The 12266-nt window shown below is 35.7% G+C and overlaps 1 protein-coding gene across 2 annotated transcripts in view; it reads right to left on the bottom strand.

Moving 5' to 3' along the window:
• TBL1XR1 (transducin (beta)-like 1 X-linked receptor 1) overlaps nt 1–12266 on the bottom strand; it is an 82066-nt gene that overhangs the window by 38653 nt on the left and 31147 nt on the right. The window contains exon 2 of one of the 2 annotated variants that reach the window (XM_008575117.1): nt 2249–2351. In XM_008575117.1, the coding sequence (XP_008573339.1) occupies nt 2249–2306 (58 nt within the window). In that variant the 5' untranslated portion in view covers nt 2307–2351. Of the gene's footprint in view, nt 1–2248; nt 2352–12266 lie in introns of those variants that run through there. The other variant, XM_008575118.1, reaches the window with a different exon arrangement.

The raw sequence follows: 12266 nt of genomic DNA, 5'->3' as shown, positions 1-12266 counted from the left end.
TAAAACACAGATTCCAGGGCCCCACTTAGCTTTCTCTAAATGATTCTGATGTAGGTGGTGAGAGGCTCAAACTTTAGAACTCTGATATAGGCAGTTCTTACATAAATGGCAAGTTGTATTCCCAGAAAAACTGCCATAGGTCAAAATGTCATCAGTTGAGTCTTATTTTCCCCTATAAGTCATAATGTAATAGTAAGTTACAATTTTTACCAAGGGACTGGTGTTCATATTTTTAGAGATGTGACTTTACGGTGTTCTGGTGATGAAGTACAATGTTAAGTAGAAAACTTTCTAAAGAATACACAAAGCACAATTAAGAATGCAGTAAACAATTATCAAATGTGACAATTTTATATAACAAAGTTTTTGCTGTATTTTTATTGCAACATAAAATACCTTAAAACATGGAATTTAAAAGGGTTTTCTCTGAAAACACAAGCAACTTTAAGGAAACTTTTGATAGTACTTAGCCACTGAGTACTCTTTCAGAAATTAACCCAGGATATTATTTTACTGCCTCTTTTTACTTGCTATATTCTCTTGTAACAACATATCAATATGTGGACTTCTGCTTGGTAACAGGAGAAATCTGAGTGCTCATTAACACCTCTAACCTCATCCTGCCCTATTTCACCTCAGCATAGGCTATACCACAGGATACTGCTGAGCTACTCAACTGCTTCTGACCTCCAAAAATTTCATAAGGTTCAACCTAAATAGTTGCCTTTACAATACTCCAATATACGTTTATAATATATTTCCCATCTACTGATCTTTCACAATGTTTTTTGCTTGTGTCCAAAAGCCTCAGATTTCTGTCTTAAAAGATGATTAGATTCAAAAGTAGAAAGCACAAAGTTTCTTCTGACCCAATAAATTATTTTCCATTTTGGCCAGAAATACTATAAGACAACTTCAACGAGTTTACAATGTTACACATTTAATAATCAGTAGGACTCTACTTTTTCCACAATCATTTTATCTTATCCAAAACACTCTCTGGAATGTCCTCTTTTGGCTCTTCTTTCAGTATTAATTTACCAGTTTAAACAAAGAAAACAAAACTAGATCTATTAATTTCAAAGCTCCATCAGTTATTCTCCATTGGTCGGATATTTTAGTTTCTTCTTTTTCCCTTCCTGACCTTGTTGAACATCATTTTCTCATCTGTTCCATGTCAGAGAGGAGCAGTTATGGTGCTTGGGAATAGAAAATCCCCGCCCAAGAGAGAGGTTCAGACTGTAGTACAACTGGGAACATCTTGGCAAGCAATGGGATCTAAGATCTAAGGCCATGTTGTAATTCCTGTAACAGGAAGGACAACTAGCTTAACCCTGTAAGAATGATTCGAGTCATAAACCCATAAATGGAGGGCTTATGTCCTACAAGCTTGGATCTCTATTCTATTCTGTCCTCCCTTACATGCGACTACCAAAATTATTTTATACCACACCTCATCTTACCACTAAAACATTACAGTGATGTTAAGGTATTATTTCTAAAATTCAATCTCTAGACCATGACATTCTCAACCACCACAATTCCATCTCAAGTTAACAACTTGCACTCACCATTGCAATTATCTTTTTCACTATCCTATGCCCCAGCCATATACAACAGTTTTTCCTCTTCTACCTTTACATTTTTGCTTAATCCATCCACATTTTTCCTTGTAGTAGTACTTGTTTTATGACCATACCTCTTAATCTATCTAAGAAACTTGATCACTGATTTTTTTTTTATATTAATTACAAATGACTTTCAGTGATTTATAATCATCCTCAATACATTAATGAGAATTCAGGTCAAGGATAAACTTAATTCAGATAATACTTATGAAAGCACTCTAAAAAATACTGTTAATTTAGCTTTTGAAATGCTAACTGCAACTAGAACCAAAAACATTTAACTGAGGATTCTGGATATACATTACTAAACCAATGGTATCTGAGAGTTTATATGTTCCTACTAAACATGTGCAACAATCTCACTTCATAACAGATTATAAAAATGGGACAATGAAAGCCAAACTCTTAGTTACAAATATTTGCCTAAGATGATTCCAACATATTTGAAAGAGTCAGAGAGTTAAACCATGCAGTAAAACATAGCTTTAAAATGGCAGTCCAGACACTAAGGAAACATACAAAGTTCAACAGTTTGGACTGATACAAATTTCAAATGCATAAAAGTTCTTTTGAGAATATTAAAATAATTTGAGGCCTATTTACTTTATAAAAGTACTCACCTGACTCTTGCAAGTATCTATATACCAAGAAGTTGACCTCATCACTGCTTATACTCATCTTTATTCCCACTTAAACCATGAGGTCACAACACAGGATATAACCCTAAAAATAAAACAAAGTTAATTATTTTCTCAGTAAAATATTTTTAAACAAAACGTAAACAATGTTGTAAAAACCATTTTATTTTATTAAATGATGTAAAATGAAGGTCTTATAATTGCCTATAATAAACCCTAACAAAGTTACTTCCAATAGTTAGTAAAATGAGTACACAACCAAAACATGGCTGGTGCTATTTTTCTACAAGGTAACTAACACACTGACAAAAATTAACCACAATTTACAAGAGGACTTCAGCATCATATTTTAATGATTACATCAAATAGCATGAAAAGGTGTTGCTTTTTTCTCCTTAACTGTAAAAAAAGAAAAGAAAAAAAGAAAAAGTAAATTTTAAAAATCAATAATATTAGTAATTTAGGAAAAGACTGATTTTAGGCCATTGGGTGGGGAAGAATCACAAGTCATCTACTCTGGTTTTGTCTAATTTGGGAGGATTTGAAGTCTCTATTCTCTCAACACCTACCCCAGCAATGTTCAAATCTCAAAAAGCTCTAGGTATGTATACGATAGAGATGCTGGAATACAGTTCCCAAATCACAAATGATACTCCCTTTCTGGACATACTTAAACCTTGAACACAGAGGAGAAAAAAAGAAAACGGAGATTATGACTTAAGTATATATAATTACTTATCCATTCTTACATCACAGAAATGATTTAAAGAAGAGGTCAGCGACCTTTTCTGTAAAGAGCCAGACAGTAAATATTTTAGGCTTTGCCAGCCACGCAGTCTGTCACAACTCTTCAACTCTGCCATGTGGTGAAAAAGCAGCAACACAAAATACATAAAGAAATGAGTGTGACTGTGCTTTAATAAAACTTTATGAAAACTGAAATTTGAATTTCATGATGTTGTGTCATAAAAATATTATTATTTTTCCCCCAAGCACTTAAAAATGTAAAAACTTTCTTTGCTTGTGGTCCTTATAAAAGAATGGTAGGCTAAATCTGGACCACAGACTGTAGTTCGCTGATCCCTGTTTAAAAAGGATATGTTAACCAAAACAGTATGGTACTGGCATAAAAACAGACATACTGATCAATGGAATAGAATAGAGAATCCAGAAATCAACCCACACACTTACTGCCATCTGATCTTTGACAAAAGCACCAAGCCTATTCACTGGGGAAGGGACTGCCTCTTCAGCAAATGGTGCCATACATTGTTAAATGAAAAAAGCAAGTGGCAGAGTAATATATGAAGATAGAGCACCCTGAAATTAACCCACGCACTTACTGCCATTTGATCTTTGACAAAGGCATCAAGTCTATTCACTGGGGTCGGGACTCCCTCTTCAGCAAAGGGTGCTGGGATAACTGGTTATCCATTTGCAGGAGATTGAAACTAGACCCACATCTCTCACCATGTACTAAAATCAACTCAAAATGGATCAAGGATTTAAATATACACCCCGCAACAATAAAACTTATTAAAGAAAACATAGGAGAAACCCTTCAGCAAATAGGGCTGGGCACAGACTTCATGAATATGACCCCAAAAGCATGGGCAACCAAAGGAAAAATAAACAAATGGGACTATATCAAACTGAAAAGTTTCTGCACAGCAAAAGAAACAATTAACAGAGCTAAAAGACAGCCAACAGAGTGGGAGAAAATATTTGCAAAATATACATGTGACAAAGGATTAATATCCAGAATCTACAAGGAAGTGAGAAAATATTTGCAAAATACATGTCTGACAAAGGACTAATATCCAGAATATATAAAGAACACAACTTTACAAGAAAAAAACAAGCAACCCAATGAAAAAATGGGCAAAAGAGCTAAGTAGGTATTTCTCAAAGGAAGATATACGAGCTGAAATCAACCCACGCACTTACTGCCATTTGATCTTCGACAAAGGCATTAAGTCTATTCACTGGGGTCGGGACTCCCTCTTCAGCAAAGGGTGCTGGGATAACTGGTTATCCATTTGCAGGAGATTGAAACTAGACCCACATCTCTCACCATTTACTAAAATCAACTCAAAATGGATTAAGGATTTAAATATACACCCTGAAACAATAAAACTTATTAAAGAAAATATAGGAGAAACCCTTCAGCAAATAGGGCTGGGCACAGACTTCATGAATATGACCCCAAAAGCATGGGCAACCAAAGGAAAAATAAACAAATGGGACTATATCAAACTGAAAAGTTTCTGCACAGCAAAAGAAACAATTAACAGAGCTAAAAGACAGCCAACAGAGTGGGAGAAAATATTTGCAAAATACATATCTGACAAAGGACTAATATCCAGAATATATAAGGAACTCAAACAACTTTACAAGGAAAAAACAAGCAACCCAATTAAAAAATGGGCAAAAGAGCTAAGTAGGCATTTCTCTAAAGAAGATATGCAAATGGCCAACAGTCATATGAAAAAATGCTCAACATCACTCAGCATCCGGGAAATGCAAATCAAAACCACACTGAGATACCATCTCACCCCAGTTAGGATGGCTAAAATCCAAAAGACGCTGAACGATAAATGCTGGTGTGGTTGCGGAGAAAAAGGAACTCTCTTACATTGTTGGTGGGAATGCATAATGGTGCAACCCCTATGGAAAATGGTTTGGAGGTTCCTCAAACAGTTGCAGATTGATCTACCATATGACCCAGCTATTTCACTGCTGGGAATATATCCAAAGGAATGGAAATCATCAAGTCGAAGGTATACTTGTTTCCCAATGTTCATTGCAGCACTCTTCACAATAGCCAAGAGCTGGAATCAGCCCAAATGTCCATCATCGGATGAGTGGATACGGAAAATGTGGTATATCTACACAATGGAATACTACTCAGCTATAAAAACGAATGAAATACTGCCATTTGCAACAACATGGATGGACCTTGAGAGAATTATATTAAGTGAAACGAGTCAGGCACAGAAAGAGAAGTACCACATGTTCTCACTTATTGGTGGGAGCTAAAAATTAATAAATAAATTCACACACACACACACACACACACACACACACACAAAAAAAAAAACCCAGGGGGGGTGGAGGGGGGAGAAGATATAACAACTATAATTACTTAAAGTTGATACGACAAGCAAACAGAAAGGACATTGTTGGGTGGGAGGGAGGAAAGGGAAGAGGGAGGGAGGTTTTGGTAAGGGGCAACAATAATCAACCACAATGTATATCGACAAAATAAAATTAAAAAAAAAAACTAGGTCACACATTTACATGCTGAAAAGATCATGTTATATAAAAAGACAAAAACTGGAAAAAAAAATAAAAAGGATATGTTGACATCTGTTCAATATAAAGGGTTATCTAATATTGGGGACCTATGTTGATTGTCCTATACATCATGGATCTCTTTATAATGCAGAGTTAACAGTGTATTTAAAAATCCCAAATTAACAAGCATTTGAGGAGGTTGCTTTGTGATAGGAACTGCTATTGCACTATATTCTGGGAAAAGAGGTGACTAAATGCCCGTCAAACGTATACCTCAGAACGGAAGACAAATAAGGAGGTAATAACAATTTTCCAACAAAAACAGACAGAAAAAACTCTAACCAAATGTATTAGTCTAGGAATCCATCTCAGAGGAAGTATCGCTGGTATTCAGGCTGAAGGCAGGCAGCAAGGGTTTGAGAATATAAATACTTGGGGGTAGCAGGCAAGGAATGGCAGCCTCCCAGGGAGCAGGAACAATTAGTGGAAGGGCTGGGTGAGGAGAGAAGCAAGATATGCAGTAAGGCTTGAAATACAGTAAAAACCACATTCTGGGGGACCTTGAAGGCTGCACTGTGAGAAAATCAATTCACTGAGCAGTTTTAGGCAGAGTAGGGGGAAGAACAGATTTACATTTTAAAAAGATCATCCTGGTTCTGATATGAAGAACAGACTGGAAGGAAACTGGACTTAGAATAAGGGAGGCAAGTTAGGGAGACATTGCAGTAATCCAGAAGATTAAATAAAACCTGGACTATCACAGCAGAGCTAGAGAGGAGTACTGGAATTCCAAAGACATTTAGGAAGTTGACTCACTGATGACTGACTGGACACAGAGTTGAGGAAAAGGGAATAATCAAACGTTTCTTTTTGGACAACTAGTTGGGTGGCACTGCCATTTACTGAGGCAGAAAACCATACAGCAAGAGTAGCAACTGTCTTCATGTAAAGAAAACGGTACTATCCTCCAAATTACTTCAAAGAATACAATTAATTTTGTATAACCTGAATGTTCAATACATGCTTAGTGGAATGACAAAAGTAAATATTCCTTTGATGATTTTGGCCCAGGACATCTTGTCTAGATGTTACATTTGATGGTAAGTGCTCTGGAGGATACCTTGCTCAATTTTATCTTAATTCCCAGTAAAGTGCAGTATTGCGCTTAGCACACATGGTAGGCACTCACTAGCTAATTTTTTAAAGCCTCTTGAACTGAATGAATTTAAAAAGAAAACAAACAACCCTACCCATTATAAAATTATAAGAAATTAAATCATAATTTTACCCATTATGGATGTTTGTCAGAAACAACTAGTGACTTTTATTTTAGGATTTTCCAAAATGAGATGGCAAGGTGAAATCCAAGCATCAAGTGAGACAAACTGACAAAACAGAATGAGTTGACCTTTGAACACACGTTCCCCTGCCCCACATCCCACCCCCAAGCAGTAGAAAAATCCTCGTATAACTTCTTCTTGGGTCACAGCCATGCACCTGCACTCCCCAAGCCCCAGGCAGGTGTGGGGAGGACCCCTCATTTTTACTTAAGTAGTACTTAAGTAGTTAAATACTGAACTACTAATAGCCTACTGTTAGGCAGGCTACTGAACTGTTTGGTTAGGTATGTCATATATCCATGACATACCTAACCAAAAATTCCAATACATGTACTGAGAAAAATCCACATATAAGTGGACCTGTGCAGTTCAAACCCGTGTTGTTCAAGGGCTTGCTGTATTCTCTTTCTCGAATACATTATTCAGTCCACACTCAGATAATGAACACTGGCACTGAAGAAGTATCTAAGATGCAAAGGTTTTCAACAATGACTGGTTCTGATAAGCAAAGGTAATCAATGTCCTAACTTAAAGTAGTGATCAGTGGTGTTTGAGCATTACCTAAGTGATTCCATGGCAAAGAAAAATACAAATCAAAATGATACGAAGTACTGTTTATAAAAATTTCTCAAATATATATATATTGCTGTTATTTTTTTAAAGCCATAATAAAAAATACTGAACAAGCAGAGCAGGGGAGTCATCTGTTAAAACTGCTATGAACTGATTATCCCATTAATTATAATGCTGCATCAGTTTCTGGCAATCAAAACTCAATTTTTTAAGGGAAAAGACCTTAAAAGGCCCAAGTCCAAAAAAAGTCTATGCACCAAACAGTAAAATTATAGAAAATACCACTACTTCATTAGTGGACTTAACATGGCTTGGCAGAAATGGTCCTTTCTAGTTTGTTTGTTTATACAGCCAAGAGTCCTCCATGATGTGATGTAGTCTTCACCTGCCCTACAGCAAGACTAGATATGAAGTAACACAGATTCTCAGAGGGCACACAAGAACACTTACCACTGCTACCTCCTCCAGTGTGGTATCTTTCAGAACAACTATCTTTTTTTATTTCTGACTGGTAAGGGGATCGCAACCCTTGGCACGGTGTTGCCTGCACCACACTCAGCCAGAGAGCGCACCGGCCATCCCTATATAGAATCCGAACCCATGGCCTCAGCGCTATCAGCACCGCACTCTCCCGAGTGAGCCAGGGGGTCAGCCCCAGAACAATTATCTTTAAAATAGGTCACAAAATACCAGAGACACTCACCCAATCTTTACCCTGTTATCACCTCAGTGTCAGGCCTAGTGGAAGGTGTATTATGTGTAAATAAAGTCCTACCCTCAAGGAACTTATGAACTATTAAACAGGATACCCAAAATAAATTAATACTTCCTAAATTCACAAAGCATTTATTTGTATATTCTGCCTGATCACACTTGTTCATGCTTAAGTAATAAATAACTGAGTTCCAAGAAAAATTAGCTATCTTTGTACTTTCTTATCCTAACTCTCAGAAACTGCTTGTAAACTCATAAAAGCTTTTACTTAAAACGCTTAGCAGTTACAGTCAGTCGATTACTTAATTCAATTCAGAGCTATATTATAGTGGCCAAAAGCAAACACAAAACTACATTCTTAATACTTAGCCAAGTGGTTATATTCAAAAGTACATTCTTATTCAAAAGTATTAATATTTTAAAAGTTCACTACAAAATACTACTTTCCTTCATGACTTTATAGACAATAATTTAGCAAATATTATAAAAACACAGAACTACTGAGGCAATATGGCTATAATTCATTCATTCAACTGAATATGTACAGAATTTTCAGCACCACAAAACTGAATTCAGCACAGACACACTGAACAATAACTGCTCCAAATATTTAATCATCTCCTAGTTTCTCTTCTACACATCCAGTACTATTTCAGACTTTAGCCTCAATCAACACAGATACCATATTCTTTTCCAATCCCATTCTTGAAGCAAACCAGGCCCAACTATGATCCTAGATATCACATTATTTTAAATTCAAATGACTGAAAAAAACAGTGAAAGAGTTATGGACAGAGAGAAAGAAAGAAAAAAGACTACCACCTTAAATCTCCTACCTACAACACACTGTTATAAGATATGGGAATTCTGTGTGTGTTCCAAAGTCAAATGTATAAAAAAATTATTTTATCTTACAAAAATAATTTAGCCCAAAATTATTAACAACATATTATAATAGTAGCAACATATTATCTCATAACATATGTATTAAATTCTTTTGTTCAACAGTTAGATGATTCTAAATTTTCATTATTCTAAGACTGACATAAGATGTGTTTCTCTTCCAGGTCTTTTTGGTTGGCATGCACTTATGAATATTCCCCAAGATCAGGAAAAGTCCCCACAAGTAAATTTCTGGGTCAATGAGAATTAGATGAATGGCTATTTTGATTTTTAATGAGTACTGACAAATTAAAACAAGAAAATGACTAAGGTTAGTGACAGATTGGATTTGAAGAAATAAAAAAGAAAGGAGGGGGAAAGTCAGATTTTTCCAATTGTTTCTGGACTAGAAAGTAGAAAGAACTGCCCATGGAAGTGGGTACCTAGAAAGTGTAGCAACCCCCCAGGAAGTCACACTTTACAGAAGCTGAACTCGTGGTGTAAAAGGAGGACAGCCCAGCAGAGATGCTCCAGTTGAGATACAATGTTATCACTCACAGCTCATGGAGAGTGGCACCATAGTGGGTTCCCCTCATATAAGAAGGCTATATTTCTAGTTACCTGTATTACTTTGGGGTGATAAGCCAATCCAAACAAATGCAGATCAGATGATCATTTTGCATGTGTGTGTCCCCATCAGAGAGGAATAAATGTGTTTTTCTTAGGTGAAAAGTGAAAAAAAACCACTACAACGATCATACGATTAGTAAAAATGGTGGGAAAAAAACATACTGTAACACTTTTTCTGACCAATTTATTGCATTCACTCAGTCAAAACTATGGTTGAGTACTTCCAACAGTGCGCGGTACTATTACAGCTGCTGAAGACACAGCTAAATAAAGCAGACTAGGACCAGACCTTATGAGCTTATAGGTTGCTGGAAAGAAAGACAATTAATTAGTTACAACTCAGACAAGAAAAAAGGACAAAAAACCAGGAGAGCATACAACTTAAGGCTAGGGGTGCAGGAAGGCAAAGAACTTAAAATGTAGGTGGCTTACAGGCTTCTTTAACAGTGCTGGAGAGCAAAGTTTATTTTTAATTCAAAATTTCTGAAATGCACCAAGTTACCCTTGCTCCTGTGTGCACACTGCTTCTCATTAATACGGATGTTAAGAAAAATGGAGGAAAGTATATTCCCATTTACTAAGTACCTGCTACATCCTATGTATGGTGCTAGGCCTTATACATATTATTTAATTTCCTCTTCAGTATTATCTTCCTCATTTCAATGTGACAATGCTGACATGTGAGAACAGCATTTCTATATATAGATCTATGTATTCAGAAATGTTATTTAAATACTAAGCACTTAAATTTGACTTTCATCCATGCAGAAAAAAAAACAATGAGTATAAAGAATCAAAATTCTTAGCACTAGAAGGTCCTGTTGCTAATTCGAAGTCATGACATATGATGCCAAGGCCCCCTGTATGCTGCAGGCTGTCACTGTACAGTTTACATGGCTCTCAGTATAAATGGCAGTCCTAAATGATCAGCCAGCCTCTGCTGTCACACAGAACATTACAATACCCACTAAATAACAACTTTTAAGCTCACAACAGAATAATCTATTAAAATTATTTTGTTTGTTGGATGTGAGTTCTCAACCTGCTGCGAAGCAAAGTAATAGTCCACCTGCTGTCTTGCTGCCCACAGGGTTATCATAGGGAACTCTATCAAACTGTCTTGCTAAAACCAAGACACACTGTGACAATACTATTTCTTTAATATGGTGGACCTATTGTACCTTTTACTCAAACTATCATAACTAACAAGAAAAAAAACCAAGTGTTTGTGGAGGGGAAGTGAGTCACCTCAGAATGTGACTGTATCTGAAGACAGGGCCTTTAAAGAGGTGACTAAGTTCAAATGAGGCCACTTGGATGGGGACTAATCCAACATGACTGGTGCCCTTATAAGAAGAGGAAGACACATCAAGGATACATGTGCACAGAGGAAGGGCCATGTGAGGACACAGTGAGAAGATGGCCATCTGCAAGTCAAGAAAAATGGCCTCAGAAGAAACCAACCTTGCTGACACCTTGATCTTGGACTTCTAGCATCTGGAACTGTGAGAAAACAAATTTCTGTTATTTAAGCCACCCAGACTATGGTACTTTGTTTTGGCAGCCCTAGTAAACATACAAATCCATCATCACAAATTCTTAAAACTCTGTTTAATCACTCATTCAATACCTTTGAATTTACTAAAGTTCAAATCGCTAGAATCTGCCTTTTTGAAAATTTGACTCTATCTTTAGAAACCTATGCTGTCTTCTTGAAATGATCAAAGATGACAAGATTAACATAATACATTAACATTTATAATCTTCTGCCCACCAATGTCCCATTCACTACAGAAGAAGCATCAAAAAAATGCTTTACCCTTAATTTCCTGCCTCATTAAAAGTAATAATTAAAATCCTACCAATGTTAGATAACACCACTTTTGTGTGTATAAAATATTGTACATTAAAGAAGGTAAATTTTAAGACTTAGCTTTACTGTTTTCAGCAAATAGCCTAAAATGTGACTAAATTAAGTACCTTAATAGACTAAATGAAACCATGTTTACCAAAGTACAATTGTAAACTGTAAAGCAAATATAACATTAGGATTTAGATACAACCACATAAATAATCTCAAGGAGAAACACTAAACTCTAAATAACATGCATATTTCAGCTTATTTTAATACAATAATCAAACCAAAACTAACAAAAAAAGCCCCAGTCCAACAAAATGAATAATTTCACCGACTTCTTAAAGTATTAACATTAAATTTACTTTTTTGTGTATTATCTCTGAAAACTACAAATACATCTGCAAACATTTCAAAGAAATATTTTCATGACTGCCTGTGATATTATGTCTGAAGAGAAACAAAGCAACGTATTTCCTTAAAACAAAAACTCTACCACTCTTCACACTGGACAAATGCTAAGTTTAAACTATATTTTTAAATAAGACTCAATCTCACAAAATATTATTTCATTCACACTATCAAAAAGGAGAAAATACTCTTTTAAAATAATTGATCCTGTAGCTCATTTATTTTATGTAAGTTATTTTTACAAGGTATCTTTAATAATTTGAATATAATGTCCCAGTGAAAAGTCTACTTTGTACTT

This window comes from Galeopterus variegatus, unplaced genomic scaffold (genome assembly GCF_000696425.1).
Source record: "Galeopterus variegatus unplaced genomic scaffold, G_variegatus-3.0.2 Scaffold1138, whole genome shotgun sequence".
NCBI lineage: Eukaryota > Metazoa > Chordata > Mammalia > Dermoptera > Cynocephalidae > Galeopterus > Galeopterus variegatus.
This window is presented reverse-complemented; position numbering and strand designations above follow the sequence as displayed.